The sequence below is a fragment of the Vicia villosa genome, unplaced genomic scaffold (genome assembly GCF_029867415.1).
Source record: "Vicia villosa cultivar HV-30 ecotype Madison, WI unplaced genomic scaffold, Vvil1.0 ctg.002896F_1_1, whole genome shotgun sequence".
NCBI classification, from domain to species: domain Eukaryota; kingdom Viridiplantae; phylum Streptophyta; class Magnoliopsida; order Fabales; family Fabaceae; genus Vicia; species Vicia villosa.
In genome coordinates, this window is record NW_026706062.1 from 96,612 (window position 1) to 120,432 (window position 23,821).

At 35.0% G+C, this 23,821-nt stretch overlaps 2 protein-coding genes across 2 annotated transcripts; both read left to right on the plus strand.

The window, feature by feature from the left end:
* Window positions 1-16,678: 16,678 nt before the first annotated feature.
* Window positions 16,679-17,139, plus strand: LOC131640019 (sulfated surface glycoprotein 185-like). Its single transcript, XM_058910437.1, has one exon. The coding sequence runs from the start codon at window positions 16,722-16,724 to the stop codon at window positions 17,067-17,069; it is 348 nt and encodes a 115-aa protein (XP_058766420.1). The 5' UTR covers window positions 16,679-16,721; the 3' UTR covers window positions 17,070-17,139.
* Window positions 17,140-18,173: 1,034 nt separating this feature from the next.
* Window positions 18,174-18,995, plus strand: LOC131640022 (extensin-2-like; the record flags this gene model as incomplete). The annotated part of the gene is made up of 1 exon (XM_058910439.1): window positions 18,174-18,995. A coding segment is annotated over one exon (741 nt), but the record flags the coding sequence as incomplete, so codon positions are not given.
* Window positions 18,996-23,821: the final 4,826 nt, after the last annotated feature.

Genomic DNA, 23,821 nt, shown 5'->3' on the forward strand with positions numbered 1-23,821 from the left:
ATATATTCATGAACTATTTCATTTTTATTTAAGGAAAAAACTAATTTGAATTAATAAAGAAGACTATTATCTATTTATGGTTTTTTTTTGTATGAAAAACTATTTATTAAAATTCTACAAAAATACTAATTAAAAGTCATTTAAAAGAAATTTAAAAAAAACTAGTTGTTAGGAAAATTATTTTTGTTGTTTTTTTATCTAAAAGAAAAAAAAAACAATTAATCAATCAAAGAGAATAAAAGAAAAAAACTATTTTTATTACCTAGTTTGGTGAGGGAGGAGAGAGAGAGTAGAGAGAGAGAGAAGAGTAGAGAGAGGGAGAGAGGGAGAGAGAGAGAGAGAGGGAGAGAGAGAGAGTATAGTGATATAGTGAAGAGTGGAAGTGAGAAATAATTTTGCATGGACTTGTATTTATATTGCTAATCATTGGCTCATGATTCATAATCCTTGAATGTGGGACTTGGAATATTTTGCAACACATCTTTTTCCATTTTTCCAATGTGGGACTTGCAACACAACTTTTTCCATTTTTCCAATGTGGGACTTTAATATGTGTATGGTGCAATTGTGTGTTGCTTTGCTTTTTTCTTCATGCCGTGGTGCTCACTTTAGACACTTATATCTCAAGCCATGGGTGGTTAAATGAAGCAAGAATGGTGTCATATCAAAGAGGGAATGGGATAGAACAAGATTGGTGTTGCAAATATCTCAAGATAAGGCTTGGAAGTATGAGAAAAATAGCCTTGAACTCATGCAATCACCACTGCACACGCCCAGCAAGATGCTGTCCCATGCGTATGGCCAGAACGTGACTCTGCGAGGGTGGTACTTTGAGCCTCTCTATCTCGATCAATACATGTCCAAAATCAGTGATACTGGTCTCATTGGATAGAGAACATGGCAAGGAATAGCTTAGAACTGGGCTTGTTTAAGATAGAGACTTGTGGAGGAAGAAATAGGCCTTGACATTTGGCCCACCATGTGTTTGCTGAAATGCGTTGCATGCCCAGAATTCTGTGTCACGGCTGCCTGCAGAGTTTGGTCAGGGTTGGGGCACCACTTTGAAGGCTTGTATCTCACTCAATATTTGTCCAATTGTACCCATTCTTGTTTCAATGGATAGAGGAGATGGCAAGGAAGAGAATGACACCACGTTTGCATTCATAGCACTTCTGTAGAGCTCTAAAAATGGCTGGAGATTTCGCATGCCATGTGTTTGTGAAAATGCCAGGTCATGACCTGACTGGTGACCTGGAATGTGACTTGATTCAAATGAGTTTCCAGCAACTTCACACCACTTTAACTCTTCATACAAGCTTCAAATGAAAAAGTGTCCAACTACAAAGTTGTTCTCCTCTATGAGAGGAACAACTTTGATGTTAGAAACTTTTCCGTAAAATGTCGTTTGCCACGTGTAATCTGGTGCTGAAGTGGACTGCTCAACAAGATTTAAGACATCAAAAAAATTTTCTAAGTGTTGGAATGTCTTTTTTCTATTTTTTTCCAACTTTTTGCCGAACTCCCGATTTTATCCATTCTTCGACTTTTCTTGATTAATTTTCCACCAAAAGTCAATATTTGCATAATTTTCCCGATTTTGACCCAAAAGTCAACTGTTCCGATTTTTCCGACTATTGATGAAATTCCCGATTAAATCTCTTCCACTCACATCCAGTCAAACAAACACATCCACACAGTCCGTATGAGAAGTTTTCCACACATAGAAGCCACTTCTGATTAAATGTTGACCAGAAAGTCAACTGGTTGACTTTGGTCAAAGAAACCCTGATTTAAAGAACCAGATGATTTGCAAGCTTGTACCCTCTAATCAATGCCCTGATTTGAAGCAGAGAGACACCCCAATTCAGGAGCTTCCATGAACATAGAACCACATGATTATACCTCAGTCTTCTTATTTTCTGATCAACAATTCTTTGCAATAAAGCTCCTCCTTGTTAATCTTTGAATAGTACCAATGGTATGAATGCATGCATGTGAGTTATGGCCTAAATGATGTATGTACATGAATCATAAGCCAGGTGAATTGGGTAGGACAAATTTGGGGTATGACAAATCCCAAGAAGAAGTTTCATAAGAAGAAAGGTCTTATGGAAACATGGGATGATTCTGAATCAGAATCAGACTCTGAAGGAGAGCAAGCCAACTTCGCGCTGATGGCTACAGAAGATGATGGATCAGAATCTACATCAGAATCAGATTCTGAGGAGGTATTTTCTGAACTATCTAGAGAAGAGTTAGTTTCCAGTTTAACAGAACTTCTGGAACTCAAGGCTCATCTTAGTATCAAATACAAAAAGCTGAAGAAGCAGTTTGAATTTGAAACTAAGAAGCTGGAAGTGGAAAATTCTGAACTGAAGGAAAAAGTTTTAAATCTATCCAAAGATAGTGGATCTCCTTCTAAAACAGAAAAATCCATTCCGAGTCTCAATCATATTCTGAAAGAATATGACTCGAGCTTCAGAAAGTTCTTATCTAGAAGTATTGGCAGAAGTCATCTTGCTTCTATGATATATGGAGTTTCTGGAAACAGAAGGTTTGGCTTTGGCTATGAGGGTGATACCTCACATAAATTTGAACCTATTGATGATCTGAAGATCACATACAAGCCATTGTATGATCAGTTCAAATATGGCCATGCACATGATATTAGGCTCACTTCACATGCACAGAGTTTTAACACTGTTCACACCAAGAAGCATGTGACACATCCTAAGAAATATCATGCTGACAAACCTAAAGAATATCATGATGTTCCTCCTGTTAAATATTATGCTAAACCCAAGTTCAATCAGAACTTGAGGAGAACTAACAAGAAAGGACCCAAGAAATTGTGGGTACCTAAGGAGAAGATAATTTCTGTTGCAGATATCCTTGGCTGCAAAGAGGACAAAAAGCAAAATGTCATGGTACCTGGACTCTGGGTGCTCGCGACACATGAGGGAAGAAGGTCTACATTCCAAGACCTGGTGCTTAAACCAGGTGGAGAAGTCAAGTTTGGAGGAGATCAGAAGGGCAAAATCATTGGCTCTGGAACCATAAGTCTTGGTAACTCTCCTTCCATAACTAATGTACTTCTTGTAGAAGGATTAACGCATAACTTATTGTCCATAAGTCAATTAAGTGACAATGGTTATGATATAATCTTCAATCAAAAGTCTTGCAAGGCTGTAAGTCAGAAGGATGGCTCAATCCTATTTACAGGCAAGAGAAAGAACAACATTTATAAGATCGATCTTTCTGATCTTGAGAAGCAGAAGGTGACTTGTCTTATGTCTGTTTCTGAAGAGCAATGGGTCTGGCACAGAAGATTAGGACATGCTAGTTTGAGAAAGATTTCTCAGATTAACAAACTAAATCTGGTCAGAGGACTCCCAAATCTGAAATACAAATCAGATGCTCTTTGTGAAGCATGTCAGAAGGGCAAGTTCTCCAAACCTGCATTCAAGTCTAAGAATGTTGTTTCTTCCTCAAGGCCGTTAGAACTCTTGCACATTGATCTGTTTGGCCCAGTCAAAACAGCATCTATCAGAGGGAAGAAATATGGATTAGTCATCGTTGATGATTATAGCCGCTGGACATGGGTAAAGTTCTTAAAACACAAGGATGAGTCTCATTCAGTGTTCTTTGATTTCTGCACTCAGATCCAATCTGAGAAGGAGTGCAAGATCATAAAGGTTAGAAGTGATCATGGTGGCGAATTTGAGAACAGATTCTTTGAGGAGTTCTTCAAAGAAAATGGTATTGCCCATGATTCCTCTTTCCCTAGAACTCCACAACAAAATGGAGTTGTAGAGCGAAAGAATAGGACTCTACAAGAAATGGCCAGAACCATGATCAATGAAACCAATATGGCTAAGCATTTCTGGGCAGAAGCAATAAACACTGCATGTTACATTCAGAATAGAATCTCTATCAGACCTATTCTAAATAAGACTCCTTATGAATTGTGGAAGAACAGAAAGCCCAACATTTCATATTTCCATCCTTTTGGATGTGTATGTTTTATTCTGAATACTAAAGATCATCTTGGTAAGTTTGATTCTAAAGCACAAAAGTGTTTCCTTCTTGGATATTCTGAACGCTCTAAAGGCTACACAGTATACAATACTGAAACATTGATTGTAGAAGAATCAATCAATATCAGGTTTGATGATAAGCTTGGTCTTGAAAAGCCAAAGCAGTTTGAGAATTTTGCAGATATATATATTGATATATCAGAAGCTGTAGAACCAAGAAGCAAAGCTGCAGAAGCTGTCAGTCTCAGAAGCAATGGATCAGAAGATCAAGTTGCTGCATCTTTAGAGAATCTCAGGATTTCTGAAGAGCCAACAGTCAGAAGATCACCCAGACTTGCATCAGCTCATTCAGAAGATGTGATTCTTGGGCAGAAAGATGATCCTATCAGAACAAGATCATTTCTAAAGAATGACTATCAGAAGTAGTGATCAGAATCAGAAGATGCACAGTTTTTTCAAAACAACACACCTGTCATCTATAAGTTTCTGAAAATGAACGCGTGTCTGTATGGACAGTACAAGTGTGCAGTTGAAAAGACGCCGACCTAGGTAACTGTGTTAAATCATTTCTTTTACCACGTTCTCTCACCTAACGTCATTCATCATTTAATGCAATTGATTTCCTTTGATTCTGTAACTGTTCAATCTCAAAAATTTTATTGCATTTTTTTTAAAATCCGTCTCTATAAATTCTTTTCAAATCATATTGTTTATCCTTTTCGCTCCCATTCTCTCTTTCTTCTTGCATTTTTTTTAACCCTAAACAAAAACCCAGAATTTGTTCTTCTTATTTGTTCGTTCTGCTTCAATGGCTGCTTCTTCATCTCAAAATGTTGGTTCATCTGCTCCTCTCCATCTTCAAGAATAAGAAAATCAGCAACTCACTCCGGTTGTTGCGTGCTCCATTCCTAAGGATGAATTGGAAGTTCTATGTGAACTCATGGTTGATTTTGATAACATTGAAGAACACCAATATCATCTTAAAGAAGAAATCATCTTTCAAGGATGGACTTCACTGTTCGCTGAGTTCTGTGGACCAGTCTATCCAGATCTTGTCAAGGAATTCTGGGTGCATGCAATTGTCGCCCCTAAATCCATCTTGTCTTTCGTCCATGGAAAGTTTGTGGTAGTAACTGAGGACATTCTAAGAATGATGTTTGATCTGAGAAACGCCGAGGGGGCTTTTGAAATTGATCAAAGGGCTGACTGGCAAGTTGTGTTATCTACTCTCTACACCAACACAAATAAAACAAAGCATGTCAAGGACATGAGACACCTCTACAAAATCTGGACCAAGATACTTCTTGGGTGTTTCTATCACAGGAAGAGTACGCATGCTGCAGACTTCGTCAACAATGAGCAAAAATACATTCTGTATTGCATTGCCACTAAGAAGAAGGTTGATGCTATCTACATTATCTTCAACCATATGTGGAAGGCTGTGAGGGATTCCAGAAATGCCTTCAGAGAAAAAAGCTGTACCACTATTCCTTTTGGTAGAATCATCACAAATCTTCTGGTTCATTCCAAGATTGTTGAGAACCTGGAAACTGAAGGTATTATCAAAGACCTTGCTGTCACCTCTGGGAGTTGCCTGAATGCTCTCACTTTAAAGAAGATGAAGGTGATTGATACTATCATCAAAACTCCCCAACCTCTTGCTGGAACAAGAATCAGAAGAGAACCCGTTCTAGCTGAATTTGAAACCTTCTTCAATAGTGAGGTACCAGGAGTCAGAACTAGGTATCTGAAGTCACTAAAAGAAGATGAAGGTGTTAAAGGTCAAGAGAAAGGTGCTCCTGTTAAAGTAAACCGCAAGAAGGAAGGAAGGACCAAAAGAAAATTTGATCATCCTTCTGTTAATCAGGTGAAGGTAGTTCAGAAAGTTGCTGCTACCACTGAGAAAGAAGTGGTTCCAGAAGAAGTCATTGCAAACGTTGTCAAGGCTGTCTCTGTTGATTTTGAAAAGAATAAGAAGGAGGCTGAGAAGAAGAAGAAGTCAAATAACAATGCTGAGATTGTTAAAGTTGTTGAGAAGGAGAAAATCAGAAAAAGGAAGCTAATAATTCATGACTCCGATGAAGAAGAGGTTGTTCAAGAGGCTGTGAATCAGCAGGAAGCTATGGAGACCGTCAGAAGGAGAGAAATCTCTCGCGGCAAAACAAAGGTTGTTGAAGAGCCGAAGAGTAAGAAGCAGAAGAAGCTTGAGGCTGTGGTCGAAGCTGTTCAGAAGGTATCCAAAGGTATACATATCTCTGAACCTGATTCTACTCCTTCTTTACGTTCAGAAGTTGCATCAATAGCGGTTGCCCCTATCCCTGAACCAGAAACAGCCCCATCAGAATCACCTATAAACATCCATGTTCTTACACCTCCATCTTCTCCTGTAACCATTCCTTCTTCTCCACCCACCATCAATCCTTTTTTGGATATACCACCCCTTCAAACTCTCTTTCCACCTCACACAAATATCTCCATCTCTCAACCTCCTCCCCATGCAAACTTTGAATCCATTCCTTCCACCTCTCAAAACAACCAAAGTGGTTCTGATCTTCCAAACTCTGCATCACATGAGCAACTGCTCCATGACTGCAACTACACTCCAAAGCCTCGTCCTGAAGCTGAACTGGTTGTGTTAGAGTCTGATAATGAAGCAGAATCTTCTTATAGGTTGGATAGAGAGCCTCAACCCTATTCTGTCCCTAACCCTGTTTCTTCTCGAACCATTATAAAATCCCGCCTAGTCTACCCTATTGGTGTAACTTTTGAAAAGGTAAAGAGGAATCTCAGAAGTATCTTTGATACCCTCAGAATTGCTGAAAGTTGTGGCTTGAATAACGTCGCTATGCGGAAGTTCTGGAGAATCTTACGCAGAGAAACAGATGCTTACTTTATAGAACTTCAGGAAGCTTGCGTAGAAGCTGCTCCACGGCCTCGTGGAATTCTGAGAAGTTATGAAGACTTCTGGTTTGCTCGTCTCGGAGGGAGATATACCTTGGAAGAAAAGCCCTTTGTGGATGAGATAGAAGAAGTACGACTTGCTGCTGCAATGGAAGCTAACCCTTGCAGGGAAATTGTGGTCTGGAGACCTCAATATCCTGTTCTGCTCGGAGACTTCAAGACTCTCTTTGACTTTCTGAGGGAAAACCCTTCTAAGAAAGACCCAAGCTTGGTCATTCCAGAAGTTGTTGACCCACCAGAAGTTGAAGGTCCTTCTGCCCCTGGGAATCTAGCTGCCATTCTTCAGGCACTTGAGAATGGAGATTCTGAGATTCCGGCTGCAGAATATGAAGATGCTTCTATGCAAGAAGCAGATGTAGAAGATTATGTTGCTGAAACAGTTCCTGTTGAGGAAAACTCTGCAAATGATCTATCAATGGAAGCTACAGATCACAATGCCATCCCTGTGGATAGAAGCTGTGAAGCTTCTTCTGATGAACCTTCCCGTCTTGCAAGAACTCTGAAAGTTATTCAAAAGAACCAGGATGAGCAAAGCTCAGTCAATGCTGAGTTTAGAGCTTTCATGGAGAGGCAGAATGAGCACAACAATGGGGTTCAAGATATGCTGGCCAAGATCTTGTCGAAGCTAGGGTCATCTTAGATTGAGTCTTAGTTTTTTTGTTTTCTCTGTTTTTTGCTTTGCTGCATCTGTTTTGTGCATCTTCTCTTGCTATCCTCATGTACTTCTGTCCTCTTGAGCTTAAATGAAAATTATCTTTTTCTTCCATCTGTTTCCTTTTGTTTTTCATCTGAATCTTTTATGTTTTTGATGTTATGACAAAAAGGGGGAGAAAATGTGATAAATGATCTGATTAATATTATCAGTTACCGAGTAAAAAGGCCCCACATTTGCTAACAGAACTTGCAAAGTTCTATGGTTTTTGAGTGTTGACTTGCAGGAATTGAAGATCCTCTTTAAAGCTCAACATAAGAAGCAACGAGATGAGGAGAAGCAATTCTAAATAATCAAGCTCTTGGATTCTTAAAGCAAGCTGAGTGCTGTGAAGCTTCAGAATCAGAAGCAAGAAGGAAGAATGTTCAGATATTCTGATGATAGAATATGCTCTGAAACATTATGTTTATTTGTTCTGATACATATTATGTGGCTCTGATACATATTATGTGTTTTGACTCATTCATGCTGACTTTTGTCGTTTAGCTTTGTTCTGTAACATTTCAGGATGTAGAGATGCTCTGATGATGCTCTCGTACATTCAACAATGTTCTGATACAATCTAGTATGAAGTGATGTAAGAAGAAATTCAAGCTCTGAAGCTGTCCTGATGGAAGCAAGAATCAGAAGCTGTGAATGTTCTGAAGATCAAAGAAATTCAAGCTCTGAAGATGTCCGATGGAAGCAAGAATCAGAAGCTGTGAATGTTCTGAAGATCAAAGAAATTCAAGTTCTGAAGCTGTCCGATGGAAGCAAGAATCAGAAGCTGTGAATGTTCTGAGGATCTAAAGAAATTCAAAGTTCTGAAGCTGTCCTATGGAAGCAAGAATCAGAAGTCATGAATGTTCTGAAGATCAAGCATATGTGAACGTCTCTACTGAAATACTCAGGGAAGCCTTTTATTATTAAAATTCTTCTAGTATTTATTTCAGGGGGAGATTATCTATCTCAGGGGGAGATTATAAATCTCAGGGGGAGACATATTCACATGCTTAAGCTTTAGCTGTGTAATTGTCTTTAGCCGTTTGCTCTTTCTGATCGCAAATTCATATCATTTATATATGTTTTTGTCATCATCAAAAAGGGGGAGATTGTTAGAACAAGATTTGTTCTGATCAATATTCTTAGTTTTGATGATAACAAGGATATGAATTTTGGATGAGATAATGTGGTACTCTAATACACTGCAATTTCCCTTTCAGGAAATATATAAAGAGTATGCACAAATCAGCGCTCAGAAGCTTTGACTCAGAAGGTTCAGCATGCAACATCAGAACATGGTCTGGCAAGACATCAGAAGATGGTCAAAGCATAATCAAACCATGGGTCTATGGAAGCATCAGAAGAACTTGAGTTCAGAAGCAGAAGCACTGAAGTTCTCATGGTATCACGCTCAGAAGCTCTTCAAGGTCAGAAGACAAGAAGATGCTCTGCACCAAGCTGTTTGACTCTGATGATATTCAAACGTTGTATACACAAACATCAGATCAGAAGCAAGTACAAGATGGCAGGCTACGCTGACTGACAAAAGGAACGTTAGAAGCTATTAAAGGCAACGTCAGTAGACACAGCGTAAACAAGGCTCGAGGTAGTTGACAAAAGAGTGAAACATTAAATGCAATGCTGTACGGAATACGCAAAGCATTAAATGCTCCCAACGGTCATCTTCTCAAGTGCCTATAAATATGAAGTTCTGATGAGAAGCAAGGTTACCGATTCGGACGAATTCTGTGAATACTAACTTGCTGAAACACTGTTCAAATCAAAGCTCACAAACTTCATCTTCATCAAAGCTCACTACATTGCTGTTGTAATATATTAGTGAGATTAAGCTTAAACTTTAAGAGAAATATCACTGTTGTGATTATAGCTTTTAAGAAGCATTGTAATACTCTTAGAATTGATTACATTAATTTGTAAGTAACTAGAGTGATCAAGTGTGATCATGATACTCTAGGAAGTCTTAGCTTGTGTCTAAGCAGTTGTAACTAGAGTGATCACGTGGTGGTCAGGATACTCTAGAAAGTCTTAGCTTGTGTCTAAGCAATTGTTCCTGGAGTGATCAAGTTGTGATCAGGATACTCTAGAAGACTTAGTCGCGAGCTAAGTGGAAAACCATTATAATCTGTTGAGATTAGTGGATTAAATCCTCAGGTGAGGTAAATCACTCCAAGGGGGTGGACTGGAGTAGTTTAGTTAACAACGAACCAGGATAAAAATAACTGTGCAATTTGTTTTTATCGTTCAAGTTTTTAGACTACACTTATTCAAACCCCCCCTTTCTAAGTGTTTTTCTATCCTTCACACAATACTTTTCTACTAAGAACTACGTAGTCTTAAGTTCCTCATCACACTGGAGGCTACGTAGGAGCGAGATCCAACGTCTCATCAAACACCCTAATAAAACAATTAGTCCTTCATTTAATTTTATAACTTAGGAATAATATCCAGAAGAAAACAAATACATTACGATAACAATCTATTCAAAAAACTAACTAAACAGTTCCCGTTGAGTACAACAGATGTGAGGGGTGCTAATACATTTCCCTTGCATAACTGACTCTCGAACTCGAATTTGGTTGCGACGACCATTTTTCATTCGTTAAGGGTTTTATCGATATTTTCCCTTTCCTTTTGGAATAAATAAACTTGAGTGGCGACTTTGTTGTATTTTGAGTGCTTGTTACGCACGTGTATATTTCGCGCCACGGCACCAGGTTATAGTTTTTGACATACTGATCATTTCGACTGGGGTGGTGAATTTGACTCCCCTATCAAGTGTTTGGGACTTAGTATATTCTTGAGTCTAAGTATTCAAGATGTCCTAGAGACACACGAAGTTTGGTTTGGAGGACTCTCAGGAACAAATCCATAATATTAGGATCACTCTTTCTTCAAATATGTTCAAAATTCCGAAAAGGTTTATAATGATTTGACACATTCGACAGGAACAGTTAAAAGACCTGAATGAAGGATAGAAAAACACTTAGAAAGTGGGGATTGAATAAGTGTAACTAAAAAACTTGGAAGATAAAAACAATCAACACAATGATTTTTATCCTGGTTCGTTGTTAACCAAACTACTCCAGTCCACCCCTTTAGAGTGATTTACCTTAACTGAGGATTTAATCTACTAATCCAACTGATTACAATGGTTTTCCACTTAGATACCCTCTAAGTCTTCTAGAGTATCCTGATCACAACTTGATCACTCTAGGAATCCTTTTACAATCAATGTAAAATAAATGTTTACAAGAGTATAGATTTTCTTCTAATAAAGCTGTAATCACAACTGTGATATTTCTCTTAAGTTCTATTCTTAACACTCACTAAGATATTACAAAGTTTGTGAGGTTGAAGATGAAGTTCTTTAGCTTTTGAATTTGACAGTGTTTCTATAAGTTTTGCGCAAGTGTTATATGTTGCTTCTGATCAGAACTTCTATATATAGGCGCTTGAGAGGAAATGACCGCTGGGATGCATTTAATGCTTTGCGTGAATAGTACAACGTTGCATTTAATGTTTCACACTTTTGTCAACTACCTCGAGCCATGCTTTTGCTGCTTTTACTGACTTTGCCTTTTGTAGCTTCTAACGTTTGTTTTGTCAGTCAGAGATTTGACGTTTTAGCCTTTCATCTTGTACTTTCTTCTGGACTCAGATTTGTAGATAATAACGTTTGAATATCAGAGTCATCAGCTTTGGTGCAGAGCATCTTCTGTCTTCTGACTTTGAAGAGCTTTGAGCGTGATACCATAAGAGCTTCAGAGCTTGTTCTTCTGACTTCCATTCTTCTGATGCTTTCCAGTTCATGTTCTGATTCTGAATGACCATCTTCTGATGTCTTGCCAGAGCATGTTCTGATGACGCCATCCAGAACCTTCTGAGTCAGTGCTTCTGAACGCTGATTTGTGCATACTCTTTATATATTTCCTGAAATGGAGAACTTAAAGAATTAGAGTACCACATTGTCTTATACAAAATTCATACTTAATGTTATCATCAAAACTAAGAATATTGATCAGAACATTTCTTGTTCTAACACTGAAAACATTTTTCAACAGAAGCAATCAGGAGATTTAAAGGTAATTGTTGACATGAGTAGCAATTTGCAGTAGTTAAAAAACAGAAGACACATGAAAGCAAAGCAGCGAATAAAGGTCCTCATAACAGTTTACATGTCAAACGCTAGAGATTTGACTGTTATCGACGGTTGTTAATGTATTTAGTATATAAGTTGATTTCATTCATGTAATCAAGGTTCACAAATTTTATCAGTATTCCTTATAGAACTCGAGTATCCAAGTCACAGAGAGAAAAAATTTGTAAGGAAGAAGATGTATGAATCTATGTCCCTTTTCTAATCTTTAATCAAAGAATTTTATTTTACTTTTATTTTTTCTTCTTCAACGAAATTTCTTTTAGTCTTGTTACAAAATAATTTTGATGTGTGTTTGAGGTGTTAAACATATGTTACTTTATGTGTATTGAAATTTTTTATTTTTATTGTTGTATTTTATTTGTTAAGCTTTCAAATCCTTTCCCAATCTTCCGATGTCAAGTGCCAACTTTTATATTTGATAGCGAACTTATTTAATAATGCAATGAAAATCATGTCATGTTTCGTACGATTAAGAACAAGTTGTAAGTTGTTTCAAAAAATAAAGCATGAAATAAATTATATGAGATATATTATTTAAAAAAATTATAGCATAAAATACATCAAAAAACACAATAGTGAAAAATACATAGATAAATATAATATTTTCAAAAAAACATTGTAAACTGATCAACTGAACTAAAATAAACCAAAGCAAACCGGTTAGTTTGGTTCAGTTTCATCTAAAAACCGAACCAAATCAAATTGATGGAGATATCAATATTAGTTCGAACATTTTTTTGACCATAAAATAGTCTAAATCGAAAGCTCTCGCTAATAGACTGAAGGTTCTTCTCAATAAGTGTGTGTCTGAGGAACAATCGGCGTTCGTGGAGGGTAGATCCATTCTTAATAATGCTATGATTGCAACAGAAATTATTCATACTCTCAAAAGAAGGACGAAAGGTAATAAAGTGCACTTGGCTCTTAAAATTGATATCAGCAAGGCTTATGATCAGGTGGACTGGGGATTTTTAAGAGGTATATTGACCAGGATGGGATTTGCAGAGAAATGGATACATTGGATGATGATGTGCGTTACTTCGATTCACTATTCTGTTCTTGTTAATTCGGATGCCATAGGACCTATTGAATCAGGAAGAGGATTGAGACAAGGGGACCCTCTGTCACCTTATCTCTTTATTCTTATCTCAGAAGGGTTGTCTACCCTGATTAAAGATTCGGTGGCCAGTGGAAATATTCACGGGGTTCAGATTTGTAGAGGGGCACCTATATTGTCCCATCTACTTTTTGCTGACGACTGTTTTTTGTTTTGCAGGGCAAATCTTTCGGAAGTCAAACACCTGATGAGTTTACTTGGTACCTATGCAGATGCAGTCGGTCAGGAGATTAATCTGACAAAATCAGAAGTATTTTTTAGCCGTAACTTGAGCCTGTCGGCGCAGGAGGATCTTGCAAATATTATGGGGGTTCGGCATGTGCTGGGAACAGGAAAATATTTGGGCTTGCCAATCTATGATAGGAAGGAGTAAGAGGGCTATTTTTTCTTTTATTAAGGATCGCATTTGGAATCGTATCAATTCTTGGAAGGGGCGGTCTTTATCCAGAGCAGGTAAAGAAATTATGATCAAGTCAGTTTTGCAAGCTATTCCAACTTATATCATGAGCATCTTCATTCTTCCGGATGTGGTTATTAATGAGATTGAAAAAATGTTAAATTCATTTTGGTGGGGTGGAGGGTCAAATGGCAAAGGCATAAGATGGAAAGCATGGGATAGGTTGACTTGTCCGAAAGCTAATGTAAGATTGGGTTTTAGGGATTTTAAGGCGTTTAACTTGGCTATGGTGGCTAAGCAAGGTTGGTTCCTCATGACAAATCCGAATGCTTTAGTGGCCAGAATCTTTAAAGTGAGGTATTTTCCGAGATCTAGTTTTCTTGATTCTAAGTTGGGTTATAATCCTAGCTTTGTTTGGCGGAGTATTTGGAAGGCTAGAGAAGTCCTTATGCTTGGTTGTAGATGGCGGATTGGTGATGGAAGAAACATAAGGGTTATGAATGAACCATGGCTTGGGGGGGGGGGGGGTAGAGAAGGTTGCTTAATGGGACCGCAAAATCAAGGTGTGTATTCTTTAACCGTCAATGATCTGTTGTTGACTAATGTTAAACAATGGAATATGGGAGTTTTATGTGATGTGTTTGATTATTCAGTGGTTCGAGAAATTTTACAAGTTCCATTGACAGAGGAAGCGGCTGAAGACCGTTTGGTTTGGAAGGATGATGCTAACGGTAATTATAGTGTTCGTTCGGGATATAGAATTTGGAGGAAGCATCAGGAAAGTGGTGGTTTGGCTAAGGAAGGAGGTTATTGGATTAATCTTTGGAATATCATAGCTCCGGCTCGAGTGAAACATCTTCTTTGGAGGATTTGTAGTGATTGTCTCCCAACAAAGGTGCGTCTTATTCATTATCATGTTCCATGTACTCCCATCTGTCAGCTTTGTGGTAATAATTATGAGGATGACTGGCATGTTTTTATCGGATGTTCGGAAACTCTCTCGTGTTGGCAGTCGGCAGGTCTCACTGATATCATCTCCTCTCGTATTCATAATTTCCAGGATCTCAGGTCCCTTATTTTTGATATTTGTATGAAGAAGGATAGGAATACCGCAGGCAGGGTAGCGGTTATGTTAGAAGGATTGTGGATGAATAGGAACGACTTTGTTTGGCATAATGAAAAGGAAGATGCATCTAAACTCGGATGGTTAGCATTTCACAAGTGGCAAGAATGGTTTATGGTCCAAAACATTCGAGAGCCGCAGGTGGGTAACGAAGATTTGATTTCATGGAATCCACCGCCTTTTGGTAGTTTTACTTGCAATGTGGATGCCGCTTTTAATAAGCGAGTAGGGACTATGAATCGAGGGTGGTGTATCCGTAACGATCATGGTAACTTTGTTGCTGCAGGTACTGCTTGGGACTGTAGTATTTTCTCGGTGCTCGAAGCGGAGGCGTTAGCTCTTAAGGAAGCATTTCTATCAGTTATTATGCTCCATAATGCTCCGACAATTTTTTAAAGTGATTCCCAACAGGTGGTCAAAGCTCTTAGTTCCAATACGTCGGGAAGCTCTGAGTTTACTCTTATTATTAACTCTATTAAGTCTTTGCTTTTAGATTACCCAAACTTTGAGGTCAAGTTTATTAAGTGTCAAGCGAATATGGTTGCCCACACTTTAGCCAAGGCGGCCAATTCTTGGTCTCGACGCTGTATGTTTGATGTAATTCCTCCTTGTATTAATTCTTATCTAATTAATGAAAGCAGTTAAGCTTGTTTCAGTAAAAAAAAAAACATATCACTACGATTATTAATATGACTCGCAATGAAATAAATGTCTTTTAATAAAAAAAAATGCCGAATTAAATAAGAGATATTATTTCAATTGAGTAAATAGCTGATACAGTAAATATGTGGCGTTGTAATTTGGAATGGTTGGTGGTTTATTAATATATTTCTTGATTTAAAAAAAAAAAAAAAAGTAAATATGTTACGTTTTTGTATATTTTATAGTAGTGTTAGATCCTAATGGCTTTCTTTGTGCGATGTATAGAGTGATTTTGAGTCCTTTATCCACCTTTTTATCTCTTGTGATGTTGCAATTTTCAATCAGTATAATGTTTTTAGATAGATTTGTTGAGATAGTTTTACTTAAAAATCTTGAATCGCATTTAGATATAGTGAAGTCTTTTGGTTTTAGGTCAGAGAGTTAGATATGGCTTAACTTTAGTCAGGCATTATGTGGTAAGAGCTTTCTGAAAATCTTACAATAAATTTATTTCTTCAGGTTTAACATCTACCAAAGAAGAAATTGTACATTGGAAAGATTTTTTCGCTTCCTATATTTTTTTCAAACTGAATGACAAATTCAATATTGTGCAAGAACTATGAAGCACGGGCACATGAATTTGATATCGACATTGACACGGCGACACCATTAAAAATTTGAAAAAATAAATAAATTAAACGTTATCACAAGTAGCAGTGGAAATGTCCGATAACGACGCAGAGACATACACGTCTATTTTTAGAGCTGTCGGTGCTACATAGTGCATAAACCACTAGTGTCTTTGAGGGTTTATTTTCATTAATTGTGATGGTGATTCTTGTTGAAAGAATTTTTGTGATTTTTTCATACAAAATAAAATAAGATTTGATCTTATATCACCAAATGGTAATATATAAAAACTTCAGCATAATAATATTTTAAATTATACGAAACTAAACTTTAGCATAATAATATGTCTAATTCTACAAACTTATAAATAATATAGTTTTCTGAGCTGGCCAAACAGACCCACATAACTATATATATACACCAAGTCAATTGAAAATTTAAGCCAGGGCAAAAATTCCGAATGGTACATTACCATTTATCAAGAAATATGTCTATTTGAAATAAATGTGTCTATTTGGAAGAAATAACCAAATGTAATTACACATATATGACATAAGAAAATTCTTGCACGTTTGGAATTAATTTGACTTTATAAACTGTTTCACATTCAGATTCTCAATTTTGCTTGCCAGTTTTCTTCTCTCTTCTCTAATTTGTTGTTCATATCAAAAAAAGAAACTCATTCAACATTATTACCTTGCCAATATCACCTACTCTCAACTCGAATAGAATGTGTAGGATCCACCATGGTTAAAAAATAATAATGTGATTTAAAATATTAAGACAGGCTGTAATAATGCACTTGAAAAATTAAGAATTCTTATAATTCATGCCTTGGGTAACACACTATATAAAGAGTGGCAATGCAAGCTTAAGTAATCACAGTAACTAGCTAACACTTCTAAGAAACTGAGTGCAGAAATACAGAAAGTTAGAGAGTATGAGAAGTTCAGTTGGGTTGAGGCAATGGTCTCAACTCATCTATGCAATTGCATTTTGCATAATTGCTAGCAGTGTTGCTGCTGATGATAAGCCTTACTATGAAAGCCAACCACCATATGCCTATAAGTTATCACTACCTACATATATCTACAACTCTCCTCCTCCACCATCCCTCTCACCACCACCACCACCTCCATCACCTTCACCTCCTCCTCCACCATCTCCTTCACCACCACCAGCTCCATCCCCTTCACCTCCTATTCCACCATCTCCCTCACCATCCCCTCCTCCATCACCACCACCTCCATCCCCTTTAGGGGTGTTCATGGTTCATGAACTGAACTGAACCAAACCATATTTATGGTTCAGTTCAGTTTGCAAAAACCATTTCAATAAAAATACAATTAATTGTTAAAATGGTTTCAATTCAATTTAAAACTGGTTTAGAACCAGTTTGTATTTATAAACTAGTTTATAATCAGTTTGCAGTTATAAACCAATTTTATATTTTGAACTTGTTTAGAACCAATTTTTTTAATTTCAAAAAAAAATTAAAAATTATTTTCAGAAAAAGTAATTATTTATTTTTTAAAAAATTATATTTTTTGTTTTTCTAGAATTTTTTTCATATACTATGAAAATTTCCATATTTTTTATGTGTCATTTACTTAAACTTAAATGTGCATTTTTATTTTTATATCAATTATTTATATTATGATTGAAACTGAAAAATGATAAAAAAAAAAATTATGTCTAAATATTAAAACAACGTTAAATTAGAGTTATACAAGCTAATTTATTTTCCCGCATAGTCCTCACTTTATTTTTCTTATGTTTTATTTTTTATGAAGGTGTAATTTAATATTTAATATGGTTAAAAAGAGAGTGTAAAACTGTAAATACATCAAAACTACATTGCTTAACTAGGCCATACTTTTCTGAAAGTGACCAAACAAAAGCCATAATTAAAGGCAACTAAAATAAAATTTAACTGCAGCATTCGTATGCAATTCACGAAAGTAATTTAAAATTGGAAAACAAAACTAAGCATCATTAAAAAGAGAATGGTTAATTAAATTATTACATCAAAAAATTTGTTTTCATTTTTTACGAATAACAAAATTTTGTTTCCAGAAAAATACTGTATTCAGAATAAATTTTATTTTCTGAAAAAAAATTATTTATTTTTTGAAAAAAAAAAAATTCAATTTTTTATTTTGTAAAAAAAAATGTTTCTTTTTCAAAATATTTTTTTTTATTTTTAATAATGTTTTTCCAAAACAATTATTTAAACGGTTTAAACTAGTTTTTCATTTAAGTTTGGTTAACTGAATTGGTTATAATATGTGGTTCAGTTTATTATCCATTTAAATGGTTGAAGTTTTTTATGGTTCAATGCAATTCAGTTTAAGTATATGGTCCAATTAACCATATTTTTGCACACCCCTAATCCCCTTCACCTCCTACATATGTTTATAACTCACCACCTCCACCATCTGTCTACAACTCTCAACCGCCACCATCACCCTCCCCTCTTCATTCATATATTTACAACTCACCACCACCTCCATCCTCTTCACCTCCTCCTCCTCCTCCATATCTCTACAACTCACCACCACCACCACCACTACAATCTTCACCACCACCGCCATCCCCATCTCCACCCCCACCATCACCTTCACCACCACCACCATCTCCATCTCCATCTCCACCCCCACCATCAACTTCACCACCACCTCCTTCACTATCACCATCTCCACCCCCACCATCAACTTCACCACCACCTCCTTCACCATCACCATCTCCACCCCCACCATCTCCTTCACCACCACCTCCACCATCACCTTCACCACCTCCCCCATACATCTACAAGTCACCCCCACCACCATCCCATTCACCACCCCCTCCATATGTGTACAAGTCCCCACCTCCACCATCTCCCTCTCCGCCACCCCGATATGTTTACAAGTCTCCACCACCACCATCCCCATCTCCATCTCCACCCCCACCCCCACCATCTCCATCACCTCCTCCATCATATGTCTACAACTCACCGCCACCTCCTTCACCATCACCGCCGTCTCCATATATTTACAATTCACCACCTCCACCATCTTCATCACCTCCTCTATACCACTATAACTCACACCCACACCTCCCGTGTATTAAGCTTTCTACTAAAGCTATTTAAGTTGTTTTCAATAAATAATGTTAAACATTGTTGTTCTGAATCTACATTTAAGCTTTTGCTAATAAGACAGTCTACACTCTATGTTGAAATAAGAGCTTTATTTTGGTTCTAATGCAATTGAGCATGTATATTGTTTATTCATAAGTTAATATTCATCTATTTTCTTTAGTTGTTTTTGATATTTTTACATACTTTTTATTCACTTTCACCTTCATATCACCAACATCGACACAGTAAAGTATACACCGATAAACATATACTATAATACTAGTTACAATTCATGTGTAAGATACATATAAACCGATTCCAAATGTATAAGTTAAAGTATATCGAAACAAATGTATAGACTGTCGGTAGATTACGGATATGTTTAATGCAATTTTCACTCAGTTAATCAGACCTACAAACAACAACTGTATTAGTCTTATCAAGTAAAAAAATGAAGAGTTGAGTATCATCTCCATTGAGATTATGTTCTTAAAAATTACACAATTGTGATTAGATGATGACCAATTAAGTGAATACCATATGAGTTTGCAATGATTAAAAATAATAGAATTCTTATGTAACTGATGTAATAAATGAAAACACAATGAGAATAAAGATGGATACGAACATAGCTAAATGTTGGAGTTTGCTTAATCATTAATTGATGCAATTTGAATCATGGATTTAATCAAATCAACTCGATTGATTCATCTCTAGATTGTTAAGGACAGAGATACATTGGTACCTTAAGCCTAAACCATGTTATCTTCATTTTACTACTTCTGTTAACAAAAATGGTCACATAAGGTTTTAAGAAACAGTCTCCAACCATGAAACGGTTGCGACAAAACGGTATCGGCACGTGTCAATCATGTTATTCATTTTTTTTTATGTTAAATAATAAATTAAGGTTAATTCACATCACGAGTCACGACGGAAATCTTGAAATCTTTTATTACATATATTAAATTTTTATAATCCTTATTTATCCTTCTAGATTTCACAACATAATACAACGTTCTCAAACTTTTATCATAAAAAATTCAATTATCAATGTATTTGGTTAAAAAGATAATGATATCATGCCATCTAAATTTATTTTTTGGTATCATGTCATCTAAGTTTAACTTTTGAATAAAGTTGATTACATTTCTTTCCAATATTTAGAATACATTTTTTCAAGCTAATTAATTAATAATATAGTTATTTTATGAGCTTATATACATGATATTTATTGATGGTTTGAGATTGAGTTTATAATAACAGTTTTTTAAAAAATAATTTATGAGATAAGATGAAGTGATGTTTTAAATGTAATATCTCGTATACATACTAATAGTAAAAGGAAAAAATTAAAAAAGAGGATATACAAATAAAAGTACAAATCTAATAAAAAGAAAAATCTGAATTTAAAAAAAGGAAAAAATTTTAAAACAAATCACATTAACTTTACATCAATAAAAATAATTCGAACTTTAACATCAATTTTAATCTATAGTATTATAAAAAAGAAGTTTACAAAATAACCAAAAAAAACTTCATGAAACATGTCTTCGACACAAAGGACATGTGTTGGATATATCAAGCCACTTAAGAATACAATCTTCATGAAAGACATGCAAACATGGACTAGGCAACTTAATAGCTTTTGACCCAACTGAATGTTCCACGAGACAAATAGAACATGTCATGGCTTCAAATTCTTTTGATCCTTCTTCAATCCTAATTCTCTCAAGGTTGGTATGATAACGTCCAGTAGCTTCAATGTCTCTTCTAATTGGATCTCGGTTGATGTTGTTTTCTTGAATAATAGTATGGTCATCTTCGACATAAGCTTCATCCAACAATACATCTCGAGTACTTAATCTATGTAGATTTCTTTCAAGATTGGTGACATGCCTTCTTCGGGTAGGTATATTGTCTCTTCTTATTGAAACCTGATTGATGTTGTTTTCCTGGAGAATAAAAGGGTTGTCTTGGACATAAGCATGAGATGGAAAGACATTTCGAATACTCTGCCTAGATTGACTTCTCTCGAAATTGATATCAAACCATCTTTGGGTTGGCATTATGTCTCTTCTTATTGGAACATGATCTATGTTATATTCATGAGAAATAAAGTGGTCATAAACACCAGTTAGAAATACATCTTGAGTACTCATCCTATGCTGATTTCTCTCAAAATTGTTGTAAGGCCGTCTATGGGTAGGTATAATGTCTCTTCTTGTTGGAGCTTGATTGATATTGTTCTCTTGAAGAATATAGTGGCCATATTGGACATCTCGAGTACTTATCATATGTTGATTTCTCTCCAAATTAGTTCTAGACCATCTCTGAGTAGGTATTATTTCTCTTAGTGGAATATGATCATAAGTTGGCAATATATTTTGGATACTCTGCCTAAATTGATCTCTCTCAAGATTGGTACCAAACCATCTTTGAGTAGGTATTATGTTTCTTCTTACGGGAACAATGTTACTTTGGTAAGGAATAAAGTGGTTGTCTTGGACATAAGCATATGTCGGTTGAATACTCATCATAGATTGATTTCTATCACGAATCCAATAAGGAGCATCATGAGTCGGATATGGGGCATATGAAATCATTTGATTGTTCGTAACATGACGCGGCACATTTGTGACTCCCATAATTTCTCTATGATATAAATTAGAATCATTACGAATTATATTTCTATGAAGTTGTTGATTCATCCTTCTAAATAGAAAAAATTTCACTGAAAAATACAGAAAATAATTGAAATTAGAAAATGTGAAGAAGTTACATTATATTAAAAGTCATTGTTAAATAAGTTTTTATACTTGAAAGCTTCATATTTAATTATCATTTAAAAGATTTCAACTTTTGATGGTTTTTTTTTATATAATACTGTATACAAAATTCTGAAAAAATTAGAGTAAAATTTGAAGGTAATTGTAAAATTAAAAAATATAAACTTTGTTTTGTGAGGAAGAAGAAACAAAAATTGAAATAGAATAAACCCTAATATTTAACAAATGATAATAAAAACAGAGTAATGGATAAACAATATATATGAAAGAAAGAAAAAATGAAACCTTTTTGAATGACAGAAGTGGGTGATGTGGTGCAAACAGTCTGAAGATAAATAGAGAAGAAGAGAATGTGAAGAAATAAAGAGTGGAGAAATGAGAGGTAAAGTTCCCATATTTATAGATTATTAACAAGTAATTATCTCAACTATAAGATCTAAGTTTTCATAAAACATTAATCTCCTAATTTTATGCCTAAATATCAGGACTAGTATAGATTTGTGTTACTTCTAACATACACTTATCTTTGTATATTAACACTTATAACTAACTTAAACTAAAAATCCACATATTCAAAATTTGACGGGTTGAGATTTCAAAATTTATTTTATTTAATTTTTAATTTAAAAATTGAATTTGATTGATATTTTTAAATAAATTTTTATTTTTATTTTTAAATTTAAAAATTGAACTTGAACCGAGATGCACTGGAATCTGAGTTTAACAACCATTTGTATTGTAATATAGGATTAAAGATAAATTTATCTTTGGCTAACACTTCAAATGTAAAACTGCAATATAATTTTTTTAAATTAATTATATTCAAAAGCTGTCAGACATTAAATATATATATATATATATATATATATATATATATATATATATATATATATATATATATATATATATATATATATATATATATATATATATATATATATATATATATATATATATATATATATATATATCTTTTAGTTGAGATTTAAACTGTTATTGAGAATCTGATTAATTTATTTATTATAACTAAAAATATATATTTTATTTTGAAAATAAAAAATGTAAAAATATTTAAATAAAAAAATTTATATTTAAATATTTAAATAAGTGAGTGGCATAATACGTAGAAATAGTTGTGTCTACTCTTAACATATTTAAATAATGAAAGGTTTATATGTTTTTATTCCAAAAAAAATAAATCATTCATTAAATAGGCCTCAATTTCTAGATAGATTACACATTGGATTTTCTTCGATTCATGTGGAGTTTTTGTGTGTTTTGTATTTTACTTTTTCTAGTATGAGAGCTTCAAAGGTTTTTTTTTTTTTTTAAACTATAAAGTGTGTCATTTTTTATTTTAGTTAGGTTTCAATCGAGGAGATATTCTTTATTATTTTAAAATATAAATTATTTAGATTTTATACAATTTTTTTAAACATAATTTATATGCATTTTTTTCAGTAAACAATACCATTTATTCATTACAAAACAAAGTGCAGGTACAAGCATACAGAAACACATTCTGTTAGGATATTTTTCATCCACATTCTAATTCTAAAAACAATAATAATAACTAAGTCAATTAAAATTGGGACATCAATAAGCATAGGAAAATTAGAAATCAGTAGAGTATTATCAATCCAATTCTTTAACACAAACAGCCAAGCATGGTGCGCAAACACTAAACCAACGACAGCAGGGCGGCATCAACGACAATCGTTTTGACCTCATTTCCATTTGCGACGTGAACGAGAACTTTTTCAATTTCAACCTATGAGTGGGCACCTTCAAAGGAGTGCAATCGTGTCATTAATAAAACAAATAGTTTGTTATATTCAATTATCCAATAATAATAAAAAAAACTTAAAATAAAATAATTATATCTCTCTCTGTCATATCTAAATTCCACATGATTGACATACCTAGTAAGTAAGGTATGGTCACTAGGTCATTCACGGAACCCTCCATATGTATGAACACACGACTCCGATCAGCCTGAGTCGGCACCTTTTTATCAACTATAGTTGGAATCTCCGTATCAACATGAGGAGGAACCTCCAAATCATCCTGAGTTGTTGACTTTTAACATCATCAATAATGGAAGTATTTTGCTTGACATTATGATCAGGT